Source organism: Oreochromis aureus, linkage group 5, assembly GCF_013358895.1.
Source record: "Oreochromis aureus strain Israel breed Guangdong linkage group 5, ZZ_aureus, whole genome shotgun sequence".
In the NCBI taxonomy this organism is placed as follows: domain Eukaryota; kingdom Metazoa; phylum Chordata; class Actinopteri; order Cichliformes; family Cichlidae; genus Oreochromis; species Oreochromis aureus.
The window spans coordinates 4300411-4317005 of record NC_052946.1 but is presented as its reverse complement, the minus strand read 5'-3'; the positions used below and the strand labels follow the sequence as shown (position 1 = coordinate 4317005).

At 43.0% G+C, this 16595-nt stretch overlaps 1 protein-coding gene across 2 annotated transcripts in view; it reads right to left on the bottom strand.

The window, feature by feature from the left end:
* Positions 1-13334: 13334 nt before the first annotated feature.
* The window catches only part of ptpdc1a (protein tyrosine phosphatase domain containing 1a), a 30298-nt gene continuing 27037 nt past the window's right edge, over positions 13335-16595 (bottom strand). For both annotated transcript variants that reach the window (XM_031731534.2, XM_039612292.1), the window contains 2 exons: positions 14504-14614; positions 13335-14422 (listed from right to left, as the gene is read on the bottom strand). In XM_031731534.2, the coding sequence (XP_031587394.1) occupies positions 14309-14422; positions 14504-14614 (225 nt within the window). In that variant the 3' untranslated portion in view covers positions 13335-14308. The remainder of the gene's footprint in view (positions 14423-14503; positions 14615-16595) is intronic.

Below are 16595 nucleotides of genomic sequence, written 5' to 3'. Positions count from 1 at the left end.
AATTCAACTGAAATGTGCAAAATTATAAAATTAAATATTTATTTATTCAGATAATTTATCATTAAGGAAATGTGTTTGGTATAAACTGAATGTGCATCAATCAACTAAATCTCATCTGACCAGATGAGATTTTTTATTGACTGTAAACAGAACCAGTGTATGTGTGTGAATATGTATATTTTTAGGGCAGTAGTGCTCACTGAATGGTTTGAACAGTACAAAAGAATCATTCTAATCAGATCTTTTGGGCTTCCAAGTCACCAGATCTTAACCCAGCTGAAGAATTACAGGTATTTTGCACAGAATTCTCCATCATCACAACTCCAAATAGTGGAAATATTTTGGATTAATGATGGCAAGATGCAACCTACCCCAAATCTAAAAGGGATCCATGGATTTCCATTAAAAAAAGCTGGAGTCAGCACATCACTGCAAAACTGGGGGAAAGGATAGGACAGGGGAAACGCTTCAGCAGAAATTTGCACAAAGTGTAAAAGAAGGGTAGGTTAACTGGCGAATCTAAATTGCTCTTAGGCATGAATGTGAGTGTGAATGGTTATGTCTGTGTTAGCCCTGCGACAGACCGGCGACCTGTCCAAGGTGTACCCCGCCTCTCGCCCTGTGGTAGGTGGGATAGGCTCTAGCCCCTCTCCATCACTGAAACTGCAGGTGAAGTGTTTTTTTCCCCTTTGTCTTTTAAATATTACCTTAAGGACCTTTAGATTAGTTTCTTCATGTACATTCATAGTGCAGCAGTATGCAGTTAACTCATAACACAGCAGTCCACCTCTCTTTTAATTACTGGGTCAGATTTTATTGGGAAGCTCAAGAAACACTAACAAAACACAAAGTTACCAATTTATACATCAATCCACAGTCCAGTGTCCAACATATCAGAGCGTATTAAAAAGAAGCAACAGAAAAAAAACGTATTCAGTTCACAACAGACGTAACAATGTAACAGATCCCTTTTATAGGTGTGGAAATACAGTCCAAGTTCATCATTCTGCTGCTCAGGTCAAACAACACAGATACACAATACTGTTCAACATAGAGCTGGGTGATAAAACGATAACGATATGTATTGCGAAATTAATTTTTCTATCAAGAAAAAGTTAACTATTGAGATAGGCCTCATCTCTCTTGTCCTCTTAAAAAAAAAAAAAAAAAAAGAACAGCCAATCCAAATTAAGTAGCGCAGAGCCGAACCAATCACAGCTGCAGCGTCACGTCACGTGACTTGTTACGTACAGCACAAGTGCCAAGGCGCACATGTGTATTTGTTTTTGCAGCCGGGCTGCCCAGGTAATGGAGGAAATGAGTTTGCCGACTAGAGAAAAATCAACCGAGAGCGTGAGCGAAGGTTACCGAAGAAAAAACAGATGATGGTTCCAATGCCGGAGAGCTTGTCGAACGGAAGGGCCACAGAAGTTCCGTAGTGTGAAGGTATTTCGGCTATTTCAAGTCTGACAAAAAGAGAGTAGCGCGCACTGTAAATTGTGCCGAAAGCAAGTCTGGAAATACAATAAAGCGGTGCATGCTCAGTCTCTGACTGAAAGCGCTAATTCGTCATTCGGCTTTTGTCAGACTAAAGTAACTGTTAAAACTGTTTGAAAAGCTAAGCTATACAACAAGGAGAGATTGAGAATTTCCTTTTAGTTCTCAGTTTATTTGATATTGACAAAAGTTAGTCAATTTTGTCTGTTCTTCTGTAAAACGACCTAAGATTTATTTTTAGAATTAATATTTTGTTTCTAAGTGGAATTGACAATTTAGTCTGTTTTGTTTGTTCTATTTTGAAACTTAAACGCTTTAGCGGCTGCCTTTTGTGTAGTTTGCAATATTTGCCTTTATTTATCTGAAACTGAAGTCTCATGTTCCTGAAGTACATCTACCCTGTTGAACTTATTATGGGAAATAAATATTTAAATCAAAACAAGCTGCTAATTATTTCACATTTTACTTGTGAGCAACGGCACATTTAAATCTTACAAATATAGTTATTTGGCTTATATCGTGATATATATCGTTATCGCCTGAAATGAAAAAACATATCGTGATATGAAAAAATCTTATATCGCCCAGCTCTAGTTCAACATCATTATTATTATTTTTTACAGTCAGTTTTGTCAGCTCTGCAATACATTAAGGACATACACAGGACAGAACCCAGACTGCAGTCTGCAACAAGAAATGAATCAAGAATAAAACAGAGTTATAAGAATATTACGAATATGAGGTGTTAACATATAAATATGAGTATATATGTTAACACCTCATAAATACGATAACACCAAAACTCTTACATTATGAAAATTATTCCACAGATGAAGGAGAGATTCCACTCTACAGGGAAGGCAATAGATTGTATAGTTATCTCCTAAAGAGGGCAAAATTACTACCCTAAAACTATACAATCTACTACCTCACACTGGGCGAGCAGCAGAATGCAGAGCAACATCTGAATCCACGAACACACCGCTGAGGGAGAAGACCTCCGGAATCCACACAGGGACCACTGAGACGTCTGTTTGGCACTTTAGGAAAGACAGTAGGTTGAATAGTTATCTCCCAGTGTGGGTATGACCCTAAAACTATACAACCTACTACCTCATCCCACTGTGCACATGCTGTTGGCTTTAACAAGGACCCAGCTGAACCCAGAGATGTGATGCAGTGAAGCCTGTGGAGACAGAGAGCATGGTGAGGAGACAAACACCTGAGGCTGCAGTGAAAGAAAGCCGAGTATACCAGCTGCTCACTGTTCAGTTTGTAGTGCAGCTGAACAGATGCCTTAAATTCCAAGTGTCCTGTGCAGCAGGATCTACATCTGCATCTGCCAACCTGTTCATGGTGCCACGTGTGACCACATCACAACGTTTAGAATTGATTCAAATGCACAGCCCAGTAACCTTTAACAGAAGGTACTGTTTCAGTACCTGTACCTCAAGCTGAGTGCTGACTTGGCATCAGTGTGAACACTTGGAGGACATCCACCCGCAGGCCAAGTCCACTGAGTCAACAAACAGAGACCCTAAAATGGCGAGTTTTGCACACAAGGACAGTCACCAACAGGCTGATAAAGATAATAAAACACACAAACTGAACCATTCCATCATTATCCTGAACCAAATGCTGAGGACACACTGTAGCCTATCCAGAACACTCCATGTAGATCAGGGTTGGGCAGGACACCTGGACAGGGGGAGATCTAAAACCTGCAGGACACCGGCCCCCTGCAGGTCAGCACACCTGAATCACATGATTAGTTCATTAACAGGCCTCTGGAGAACTTCAAGAGATGTGGAGGAGGTCATTTAGCCATTTAAATCAGCTGTGTCAGATCAAGGACACATCTAAAACCTGCAGGACACCAGCTCTTGAGGCCTGGAGTTCCCCACCTCTGATGTAGATGGAGACTGCAAACCAATATGGTGGAGGTCAAGCTGTGCCAACACACCATTTGGTTAATTTCAGACCTTGCTTGTTTATTATAACAATCAACTGTTCATTATGGGATGTTGCCACAACATTCCAGGGGGAGCCTGGACTCTGTGAGTAAACTGACAAGAGTTCTTAACTTGCTCTCACTGTACATTCATTTTACACCTGTGACACTAACCTTTCTGTGGACATCTGCAAAAAGGTTCTCAGTCTCTGCTGCAGAGCGAGGACTGCAGCTTCACCAACACTGGTACTGGGTTAGAACTGGGTAATCAGTAGATACAAGCGCCAATGTGTTATCCCTATGCAAGACCTCAGTCGGCTTCTTTGGTGACAATTCCAATAAAGTTAAACAGCGAGGTGAGTGTTGACAAAAAAGGAGACGAGCAGTTTTACTTTGACAATATTTTTAATGCTGAAAATGCACTGCTGTCTTTAACTGTTTTTCCTAGTTTATCACACTTCTGGGATTTATTTAGTTTATACTGCTTCACAGTGAAACACTACTGGCATTATACATTATTATACATTATTGCGGGTTCAGATGAACTAACAACTGTAAGGAAAATTAGTCATAATCTAATTACATTTTTTAAAGAGAAATTACAAATGTTCTTAACCACGCTTTGTTTTCTCTGACATCCTAAAAACACCCTGAACCACATGTCCTGTGCCAGCCTATCAAACTGTGCGAGCACAGCTGATTAAAGTGAAGGTTGTGTATATTATGACAGTGTTTTGGGGCCATTGTATCTTAAACTGCAAAAACGACAACAACAAAACTTCAGCATTCTTTAGAGTCGAGTCTAACACGTGCATGATAAAATACTTAGAAACTGCTTGGGATTACAAATAGGGCTGCCACAAACGATTATTTTGATAGTCAACTAGTCACCGATTATTTCTGTGATTAGTCGACTAATCAGATCATGCATCCATTGGATGTAAAACGTACAGCTTATTGCACCAGCATGCATCTGCTCTTATATAACTATCATTAGCTTACAGCGTGATTAAGGTATGTGCTAACTAAAAATAAAGACAAGATGATAGTTTATTAAATTTTAATGAAATTTGCAGATTGTTTCGGTGGACTTTAATAAACTCAGCCGTCTGCTCCTTGCTATCTAAAATATAACAGGACACCGGAGTATATTCTCAAGCATCTCACACTTCTCATAATCAGTCGTCTGGTTGACGTTTATTCAGCTGTGTAAAAACTATAACTTTCATCTCAGCCAAACCGATTTACTCAGGAACAAATAAAATACTAAAAAAAAGCCAAACAATAACATTTTTAAGTTATCTAAGTGACTTATATATCATGTTTAACCTGAGTAGCGAAAGACGGCGGTGGGTTTGAAAATGATTTGCCGGGAGTCCGGTGTTCTCACCAGCTCTAGTGAGCCTTCAACCCTGGCTAACTATCGAGCTGGTGGGTAACAGACATCTCCGAAAACGTCGGAGTGCTTTTGAAAATACGTGGTGTCTTGATAAACTGAGCAGATATTTGAGGTTAAACAACTACATTCTGGCCTGAAAATATGTTAAACTTTATTTTGTGAATCCCCAAAAATAATAAGAGTAATATTGAAACTAGCTGCCGCCATTGTTGACAACTGCGCTGGGCCGCGCTATGAATTCTGGGACACAGCTTCTTCTTCGGGGTTTAACGGCAGCTGGCATCCTTACACATGCAGTGCTGCCATCTTCTGTTTCAGTCCGTCATTACACTCTTAAATCCTGCTACTTATTCCTGCATCTTTTGGGATCTTACAAAGCTTCAAACGACGCGTCGACTATTAAATTAGTCGTCGACGTAATCGTGACTAGTCAACTAATCGTAGCAGCCCGAATTACAAATATCTCTACCAATGACTTGCATTGCTTTACTGTTGATCAACCTCATCACAAACAGGCAGCACCTGTCAGGTGGAAGGCATTTTACAGCCCAATGAAAGACACATTGACAGTACACGAAAGTTGGATACTGGTACCATGACATCACCCACGGAGAATGGGAGGGGACAGGATGATGGATGTGACTAAGAAACTGAGGGACTCCGTATGTTCCTACAGTACACCAGCTCTAACAGCAGAGTTCCCCAGAGGTTACAGTTTCTGTGTTCACAACTATCTGAGTGACATGCATGACGCACTGCATTTCAGCACAGTGACAAATCATGTGTCCTTTAGGCCACTCCAAACAGACTTGAACAAAGAGAAATGGGAAGGACTACTAATTCCAGGTATGCACAACTGAATGCAAGCGTCTTAGCGAGACATTATAGCTCCAGCCTTAAAGTTTCCACGTCGACGAGTAGGCGAGAGTTTGCTCACAAGTCTCACCCCAACGGGTCGCAGCAGATGGCCCCACCCCCCCTGAGCCTGGTTCTGCCGGAGGTTTCTTCCTGTTAAAAGGGAGTTTTTCCTTCCCACTGTCGCCAAAGTGCTTGCTCATAGGGGGTCATATGATTGTTAGCTTTTCTCCGTATGTATTATTGTAGGGTCTACCTTACAATATAAAGCACCTTGAGGTGACTGTTGTTGTGATTTGGCGCTGTATAAAAAAAAATTGAATTGAATTGAAGTCTTTAGTCAATGAATGAGCAGAGTCTGTGAGTCTCAATTTTCTCAACCTTACAGGACAAGGTAAGGTTGAGAACAGGACAGGACAAGATCGACACCCATCAGGAAAGTCAATGTCCTCTTTATGCCGGAGGTTTCTTCCTGTTGAACTGGAGTTTTTCCTTCCCACTGTCACCAAGTGCTTGCTCTTATAGGGGTCTTGTGATTGTCTGGATTTCTTTCTGATACTGTTACTTTCCAATATAAAGAATGTTGAGGTGACTGTTGTTATGAACTGGTGCTATATAATTAAAACTTAACTGAAGTGAATGTTTGTTGGTCATGTAAGACATTCCAGGTTTAAGGCACCTCCGTATAGGTTTTGCTTTTCAGAACAGGAATTTGTGTCTGTTTTATGGCAAATTCTGACAGTTCTGTTAATATTGCTGAATCCAACAGCAGAGTAGTTGTAATGTGATTAACTCATCCACTGTCATCCATGGTATGCTGAAGTCAATCCAATCATATAATGCAAAATAAACCCAAAACAATAAATTTACCGCTTTTTAAACTCAGGAAGCTAAAAGTTTGTCTTAGGCCCTTAGTATTCTGCTTCAGAAGGCCATTATTCAGCAGTCAATACTTCCCTTGTTTTCTCCCTCACACATGAAAATGATCAGGAATCAATAACTAATCAGATAAGTAAGCAAAATCAGTAAAGGCACTAGCATGTACTAGCACTATTATTATTAATATTCATCCCTATGCATCAAGCAGGACAAAGTGCAGAGAAGACAGGTGTTAAATTAACAAAGACGTGTAAACAATTACCTAGCACCACTGGTATTGTTATTCAAGATGGCGCCGAGTATGGCAGCCTCGTCGCGAGCTCCCCCAAGCAACAGCTGTTTTTTGTGTTTAATTTTACTTTCCCTTTATTTTTCCACGAGTAGCACGTCTCCTTGTGTATGACCGACAAACCTTACTGGACATAAAAGACGGACTTTCTCATCACTTTCCGGAGTTCAAGTTTTGCAACACGGACCCTCCGTTTGCAGACCCCCCATTCATCTCACCTGAGACGCCTTTGTTCTCTGGCCCTGGAGGCCGCAAACGCCGATGCAGAGGGAGAAGATCTGGCTTTCTGGTTCGACTGAGACGGCGCACTAACAGACCACCGTTACCCAGTTTATTACTGGCTAATGTGCAGTCTCTGGAGAACAAGCTGTGCGAGCTTCGGGCACGGATCTCATTCCAGCGAGAGATGCGGGACTGCTGCGTGATCTGCCTCACAGAAACCTGGCTATCGGACAAGGTACCGGACTCCGCAATACAACTACCGGGGTTCTCTGTGCACCGCGCGGACAGGTCACAGGATCTTACTGGGAAAAGCAGAGGCGGTGGTGTGTGTTCCATGATCAACAACAGCTGGTGTGATTATGTGAACGTGCACCCGGTCAAATCCTTCTGCTCACCGGACGTGGAGTACCTGATGATTAAGTGCCGGCCATTCTGGCTACCGAGGGAATTTACAGCAGTGATTATTACGGCTGTTTACATTCCCCCACAAGCCGACACTGACCGAGCACTCAGGGAACTGTACAGCGCGATCAGCAGTGAGGAAACCTCACACCCAGAGGCGGCGTTTATCACGACTGGGGACTTTAATAAGGGAAACCTGAAGAAAGTTTCACCAAAACTCCACCAACACATCCATTTCAACACTCGTGGAGACCGGCTTCTTGACCACTGCTACATCTCTTTCCGGGAGGCGTACAAAGCCCTCCCCCGCGCCCCATTCGGCCAATCAGATCACCGCTCCATCCTGCTCCTGCCCGCCTACAGGCAGAAGCTGAAACAGGAAGCTCCAACCCTGAGGGCGGTGCACCGTTGGTCGGACCAATTGAAGTCTACGCTGCGGGACTGTTTTGATCACGCGGACTGGGAAATGTTTCACGTGGCTGCAAATGACATTGATGAGTACACAGACTCAGTCTGCGGATTTATCAGGAAATGCGTGGAAGATGTCGTCCCATCCAGAACAGTTAAATCCTTCCCAAATCAAAAACCCTGGATTAACAGAGATGTTCGCACGGCGCTGGCGGAAAGGAGCTCCGCTTTTGCCTCCGTGAACACATCGGACTACAAACACGCACATTACCAACTCCGGAAGACGATCAAAGCAGCCAAACGTGAGTACAGGGACAGGGTGGAGCAACAGTTTGACAACCCTCGGAGTATGTGGCAGGGACTAAACACAATCACAGACTTTAGAGGGAAAACCAGCACACCGCAGACCACGGCCTCTCTGTGTGAGGATCTAAACATATTCTACGCTAGATTCGACACAGCGAACACCATGAGACCGGACAGTGTGCGGACCACGGATGACGTCAGTGCGCACACTGTGTCTGAGGAGGATGTGCGGAAGTGCTTCAGGAAGGTGAACGCACGCAAAGCTACTGGTCCGGACCAAGGTTATTATCGTTAACTAAAACTAACGAAATAACGAAAACTAGAAGTGAAAAAACATTTTCGTTAACGGAAATAAAAATAAAAACGAAAAAAGGAAAACTAACTAAAACTGTAATGAGTGTTCACAAAACTAACCAAAATTAACTGAATTTATAGCAAAAATGCGTTTAGTTTTCGTTGATGTGTGTGTGTCATACAATAGTCAAGGGTGAAAATTAAGTTTAGTTTCCAGGTTTTTTTCTTGCTGTGTCTCATTATGCCAGCAGGTGGCAGTACGTTAGTCGAGTCGTCTGTGTTGCTGCTCCGTCCACGCGCAGAATCATGTCAGGAAAAGTCTGGAGAAAGCGCCAGAGTCCAATTTGGGATTACTTTGAATTTGACTGTGTTTTGGATAAAGCAAGTGTCTTGTAGTGGAAAGAGACAAATTATGAGGGACATTTCTAAAGGGAAAAAAAATCCCACAAACCTTAAAGTGCACTTGAAAAGCTCACACAAGAAGGCTAAGCTAGCTTACCTTGAGAAGGTAAGGGAGCACGCCCAACCCTCATCCCCAGAAACAGAAGCTAACCCCAGGCAAGGCAGCGTGATGCATCCCGAGACAACAGGACTGGGATATCTACATAACTGTGTGAGTCAATTGCCTTAACACCCGGTGCTGCAAGAGTTAATAGTGTCATTGCGGCCAAGATATACATTTTATAGTTGCCTGGTATCAACAGTTGTTCATCTGCCCTAATTTATTTATTTATTTATTTATTTGTTTATTTAAAGAACCCATAGGTGGGAATGTGAGTTGTCTGTCTCTGCGTGTTAGCCCTGCGACAGACAGGCGACCTGTCCAGGGTGCAGGGTATGGTAGCTGGAATAGCAACATACCCAAGGATAAGCAGAAGAGAATGACTGATATGATGAAACTGGGATTTTGTTACACTTAATTATTGCAAACACAACTAAAACTATAACTGAAACTAATCAAAACTAAACTGAAACTAAGGATTTTCAAAACAATAAAAACTAAACTAAACTAGCAAACAATTGGTAAAAACTAATTAAAACTAATATAAAATTGAAAATCTGAAGTCAAAACGAAATAAAAATAAAAACTAATGAAAATTGCAAAACTATTAAAACCCTGGTCCGGACGGGATTCCCGGCCGCGTCCTCAAGTCATGCGCGGCTCAGCTGGCTGGAGTGTTTACACACATCTTCAACCTTTCCCTCTCTCTGTCTGTAGTCCCAGCCTGCTTCAAAATGGCCACCATCGTCCCTGTACCCAAATCCTCCACCATCTCCTCATTGAACGACTGGTGACCTGTAGCCCTGACCCCCATCGTGAGCAAATGCTTCGAGAAGCTGGTCAGGGACTTCGTTTGCTCTTCACTACCCGACTCACTGGACCCTCTACAGTTCGCATACCGCCACAACAGGTCCACTGATGATGCCATAGCCCTGACACTACATACTGCCCTGTCACACCTGGAGAAGAGAGACACGTATGTGAGAATGCTGTTTGTAGATTACAGCTCAGCATTCAACACTATCGTTCCCTCGAAGCTGGACAGGAAACTGCAGGATCTAGGACTGAGCAGCTCCCTCTGCAGCTGGATCCTTAGCTTCCTGTCTGACAGACGCCAAGTGGTCAGACTGGGCAGCATCACCTCATCCCCCATCACACTGAACACTGGTGCTCCACAGGGGTGTGTACTGAGCCCTCTCCTGTACTCACTCTACACCTACGACTGCACGGCCACTAGAAACTCCAACATCATTGTGAAGTTTGCGGACGACACTACAGTGGTGGGTCTTATCACCAACGGTGATGAGACGGCCTACAGGGAGGAGGTCAGCGCCCTGACCCACTGGTGTCAAGACAACCATCTCACCCTCAACGTCACAAAGACAAAGGAGTTGATAGTGGACTTCCGGAGGTGCAGGGAAGTACACACCCCCATCACCATCAACGGCGCTGCTGTGGAGAGAGTGAGCAGCTTCCGCTTCCTTGGTGTACATCTGGCTGAGGATCTTACATGGTCAGTACACATAAACAAAACAGTGAAGAAGGCGCAGCAGTGCCTCTTCTTTCTCAGGAGACTGAAAAGATTCGGCATGAGCCCCCGCATCCTCAGGACCTTCTATCGCTGTGCCATTGAGAGCATCCTCACTGGATGCATCACCACCGGGTATGGCAACAGCACTGCTGGCAACAGCACTGCTTACAACCGCAAAGCTCTCCAGAGAGTGGTGCGGTGCTCTGAACGGATAATTGGAGGTGAGCTTCCCTCCCTCCAGGACATCTACAGGAAGCGGTGCCTGAGGAAAGCGGGGAGGATCATCAAGGACTCCAGTCACCCCAGTCATAAACTCTTCAGACTACTTCCATCAGGAAGGAGGTTCTGCAGCATCCGGTCCCGAACCAGCAGACTGAGAGACAGCTTTTTCCATCAGGCCATCAGACTGCTGAACACGTCATAGACACCTCACCCTCACTACTGGAACTTCAACATTATGCACTCCATACTGTACATTAATGCCACTGTTTTGCACATGTCCAACTACCAACCTCTGTATATTTTATATATTTTGTTTACTCTATTTAATTTGTAAAATATGTATACATACATACACACACACACACACACACACGTAGAAAAACATATTTAGTATACACATCCAGTAATGCATATACTCTTATATTGTACATATATTTATTACTTTCAGATTTAGCCATTCTTATATTTTGCTTGTTTTATGTTATTGTATTTTTGCACAACTCTGTTGCTTGTGAAGCTCGCACACAAGAATTTCACTCGCATGTACTGTACCAGTGTACCTGCACATGTGACATGACAATAAAAGTGATTTGATTTGATAATAAAGATTTAGTTTCAATTCAAACTATTTAAATCCTGACAGAGTGTTAGCATTTTAATAGGTGATTAGCAGCTATAAAGAGAAATCTCATCTCTCCCCAAACCTCACAACCAGTCAGAGCAGAGGGCTTCCCCTCCCTGAGTCTGGTTCTGTCAGAGGTCTCTTCCTGTTCAAAGGGAGTTTTTCTTTCCTCTGTCATCAAGTTCTTGTTCATAGGGGATCTCCTGATCGATGGGGCTCTCTCCCATATTGTAGGCTAGATCTTAAAATATAAAGCAATTTGAGATGGCTATTGTGAACGTGTGCTACATAAATATGATGAATGAGGTTCTGGCCTTCAGAAATGAATACTTAGAATCGTTTCATCATCACAGACTCATTGCATTAACTACATTTAGGCCAACCCTGCTTACATCTGCCTCCCAAAGACTCATTTTGAGCCAGGGGAAAAGAAAAAATATATATTAGAAGTCAGATAAACAGCACTCATAATTTTCCAGACAGCAGGCAGACCAGACAGCTGTGTCTGTCCCACACACTGTTCAGGCCTTGGTGCAGCACCTCACCTCATCTGCAGCAGGTGGGTGGGGCAAACACGTGCCTGAGATGACCATATTAGAGATCTCCACGCTCAGCGACATCATAAAGATCCAACGGGAAAAACTGTGAAACTGAGCAGTTAGATCAGTCCAAAGCCCAAGCTTTTGTTTAGAGGGCTTACTTGCACATATTACACTATGATGTAAACTGAAATTCCCATATTAAATATGATCAAAGACAGCTAGGAAAATGCAATAAGGGTCTTTTTTTAACTCCCGTTTGCTTGAAGAATGAATAGCCTCAAATGAGGGCATTGACTATTACAGTTAAATGATTTTAACTGAAGACCCTTTAACCCTGAAGAGCTTAACGTGTCCTTTGGAAAGGAAGTGCCTCTTCCCAACATGAAACTGCTCCCTGCCCAGTGTTTGCTCTTAAAATACAGTCAGAGCCGCCCAGTGTAGAGGCTTAATGTTTAGAAGAAACAGAACCGGCCTTTCTGTCTGATGCTGAAGGTGGTACCTCAGCTTCTACTGACAGTGGAAGCTAGTAGACGACCCTGTCTTACAACCCAACGTGACTGGGCACTGAAGAACCACAAGATCCCATATGCCCATTTCCCTGGCTGGTAAAGTCCCACTCAGTGCTTAATAAGAAGAGACGCGTAAAGTGCTCCAGTGGTCGCCCCGCACTCTTCATGCTGCGCCCGATAATAACCACTCCTTACTAATGGCTAGCTAACCCTGTCGGGCTAGTAGCTAGCAGCACGTTCCAGCATGGAAGTCCCAAAAGGCAAACGTCAGGCTAAAGTGCGGCAGCGGCCTCTGCAGCACTACAACACTACCGAGTCTTTACATGTATGCTTGAAAGAATACTACCCCAACCACTAAGAAATGTGCATCCAAAATGTATAATTAACGAAGTATACCCACCTGTCTGCCATGTCGAAAGAATCCTCCACCCTCTGACTGCTTCTTCTTCGTGGTTCGTGAAGCTGCTACTTCTTCTTTGAGAGTTTAACAGTAGTATCCTTAATGTTACATTACTGCCATCTTTAGGAGTTACTTAACTCCTACAACGTCTCACCCTCCCACAGATGCTCCAACACTTGCTTTAAATCAAGGCTGACTAATCTTCTGTTTGCCACTAACAAATTTAATTTAATTGTTGAGGGTTTTTTCTGATTTATGGTTTAATTTGTTTACACTGTGTGATTTTTTTTTTTAAATTTTTTATATATGTTTAGCCTCAACATTAAAACGATTTATAAGTGCAGCGAATAACAGTGCAACTTCTTGCTGGAAAACCAAGCTCACTTGCCAATGTAAAAGTACTCCCCACAGGCAGCAGCCTCTTTCAGTAAGTCAAAAACCAGCCCAGGAGCAATTCGGGGAACACAACACCCACCCCCAATAAAAAACAAACAAACACTCAAACATAACTGACTGAGTCTTGTTTATTTCTCTAAGAAGTAACCCGTTGGAACAATGAAAAAATAGTGCTTGTTGAAAATCCTCCACAGCCCAACGTGTCATGTTCTTCATATTACTACAGTACCATCAGTGTATCACACTCAGCTTGCATCTACACTGAATTTTGTCCGTACATAAGAGATGAGGTGAAGATTACACACACATACAAACACAGGCGAGTCAAAGTTACACAAAATAAGTCCAAACAGAGGCCAAGTGAGTCGAGGCAGAGTGCTAAATGCAGGAGTCGAGGCAGATTGATGTTTTACAAATGAATGAATGACACAACAATACACGGAGGATTTTTTTGGTAAACAGTATTAAGTACATAAAACTGATTGAAAAAGAAAATGCACTGTGGCCTGTTGAGTTTGCACTACTGTAACGGCCACACTTTAACACTAAGAGAACGCCTAACATTCTACAGCAACAAAGCAACTTATCAGGTTATAGCAATTCTATTGACTTGTGCATTTCAAAAAAGAACATCTGTATAAATAAGACACATTGCAGCATGTGCACAGTGTAAAACATATTTTGGTTTAAATAACCCCTCCCCACCAATCCCTACCAAGAACCCAGAGAGCTGAGTCACACATTTAAATAACCTTACATTCATGTAATGAAATGTTTCTTCATCATGTCTCTACCAGCTATGAGTTAGATAATAAAGCAAGATCTAGTCTCACACAAAGAACAGGTAACCAACAAACAGTTCAGAGTGAGCACAGTGGCACATTAACACAGAGTAGCAGTACTCAGAGTCAGTTACAAGCTTCACAGGAAACAGAATACATTTAGCTTCAAACACTACAGGACTGGCAGATCTCAGCAGCATCAGGTGCAAGAAGTGGCTTCTAATGCAGTAATGCCCACAAATAAAAGTGGAACCTCGTTTGGGAGTCTTCTTCTAGGCAGGCTGATTGGGGCAAGGCCAATCAGGAGGCTTCATTCTCCTGAACAGCTTTGTCATGCAGCTCATGAAGAATGGGAGTCAGGATTGCTTTCAGTGTTGCATACAGGGACTCGTTCTCCTCTGAGGCAGGGTCCATCTGCAAAGCAAACTGCACTGCATCATGCCCAGTAAGAACTTAAGTAAACATGTTCAGTATGTGCTGTTTGTTAAAGCTCACCTTTGTAAACACTTTAATGGTTTGGTTAAGAAAACTGGTCTCCACTTCTTTAGGCACTGGTAGGAGATGAGCAGCACAGTCGAGGATGCACAGCAAAGTGAGCCGGTGACCCTGTCAAAAGGAAGGAGAGCATACTGTATGTCGCACTACAGGACCACATTGTGCTGGGTGAGACACTGGATGTGTCAGGATAGCAGTTAAATTGTCGCTAATCTGCAAGGAATGAATCTGAATCTTAGCAAGATTGGTTAGCAAGCTACATCCAAAAACAAAGTGCAATGCACAGACAGACATATCTGCTAATACCTAATTATTCCCTGCAATGACCTTACCAGTCTGTTTATTTCATTAGAGACTATAATATAGTGGAGAGGCCCTGTTCAGTAACTGAACTAGCTGAGGTGAAGCATCTTTGAATGATGAGTTATAAAAAACCCACCATCTTGTTACTAAGGTGGAAACTATCCATAGATGTCAACACTGTTTTTTAAAACGGCCTCTAAATATGCTATTTTAACATCCTTTTTTGGGCCTCTTTCTGGCTTCATTAGACAGATACAGTGAAGACTGATGGGAAAGAGAGGGGGAGACATGCAGCAAAGGGCCGCAGGTCGGACTCGAACCCGGACCGGCCACTCTCATCCATGCGGCATATGGTCGCCTGCTCATCCAACTGAGCTAAACCGGCACCAGTCTACATGTATTTTGTGGACTTGGAGGTACTCAACTGTGTCCCTTGGAGTATTCTGTGGAGTATTCTGCTTCAGGGGCATGGGGTGTCTGGCCTGTTGTTACAAGCCTTCGGTCCTTAAACAATCATTGCAAGACCTTGGTTCACATAGCCGGTAATAAGTCGGACTGCTTGGGGGTTGGACTCTGCCAGGGCTGCCCTTTGTCACAGATTCTGTTACTAATTTTTATGGACAGAATTTCTAGGCATAGCCTGGTGGAAGAATGTTTCCACTTGGGTGGTCTCAGAATTTTGTCTCTGCTTTTCGCAGATGATGTGTGATGTGGTTCTGGAGGTGATGGCCTCCAGCTCACACTGCGCTCCAGTGTGAGCGCAGTCACAGCCGGGTGTGAAGTGGCAGGAATGAGAATCAGCACCTCCAAGCTTGAGGCAATGGTCCTCAGACGGAAAAGTGTGGAGTGCTAACTCCGGGTCAGGGACGAGTTAATGCCCCAAGTCGAGGAGTTTAAGCTCCTCAGGGTCTTGTTCACGAGTGAGAGGGAAGGGAACGGGAGATCAATAGAAGAACTGGTGCTGTGGCTGCAGTGCTGCAGTGATGCGGATGCTGTACCGGTCTGTCGTGGTGAAAAGAGAGTCTAAAAGCGAAGCTCTCGATTTACTTGATGATCTAAGCCCCAATCCTCACCTATGGTCACGACTCGGGAAAGTGACCAAAAGTTCAAGACTCAGCAAACAGGGAAACACTGAACTTTGTTTGTGTTGTTGGTGCCTCACGGAGCACGTCCAATGCAGTTATCTGAAAAATACTATGATCTGATTAGTTGTACAGACCTTTGTCACCACAAGTCTGTGCTTCACTTTTGTGAGTGAAATTCTAGTAGTTTCAACCGTGTTTGTAGTTAAGTAGTTTTATGAATGCAAGTTAAGATGAACTAACTTGGCACTCTTCTTGTAGGTGTCGCCATTTGAGAGCAACAACTTAATGATTGCTTGCATGTGATGGGTTTAGGGGACATCTATAAATTGTAGCTGTAACAAAATAACTTGGTTTACACTTGTTCCAAACAGGCTCACAATTTAAACAAGTTAAAGAAACAATACATTTTCATTGTCCTCCTCACTTACTGGCTTATTGACATAGACCACCCAGTGGAGGTCAAATACTACTCCCGTGCCTTACTGCAGACATTTTTGAATATCTAGTATTGATGTAAGCAAAATTACATTATCAGCTTAATTAAAGGCATCATGGGACTAATTCTTCAAGCCTATTACTGAGTTAAAGGGTCTTGAACAGAAGGACAATAGTTCCATTAACAGACTGGGCACATTTTTTTACAAACTTTTTTAAAACCAGTTCAGAACTTTCTTTGTTGGGATTTCAAGACATTAAAAAGAAGT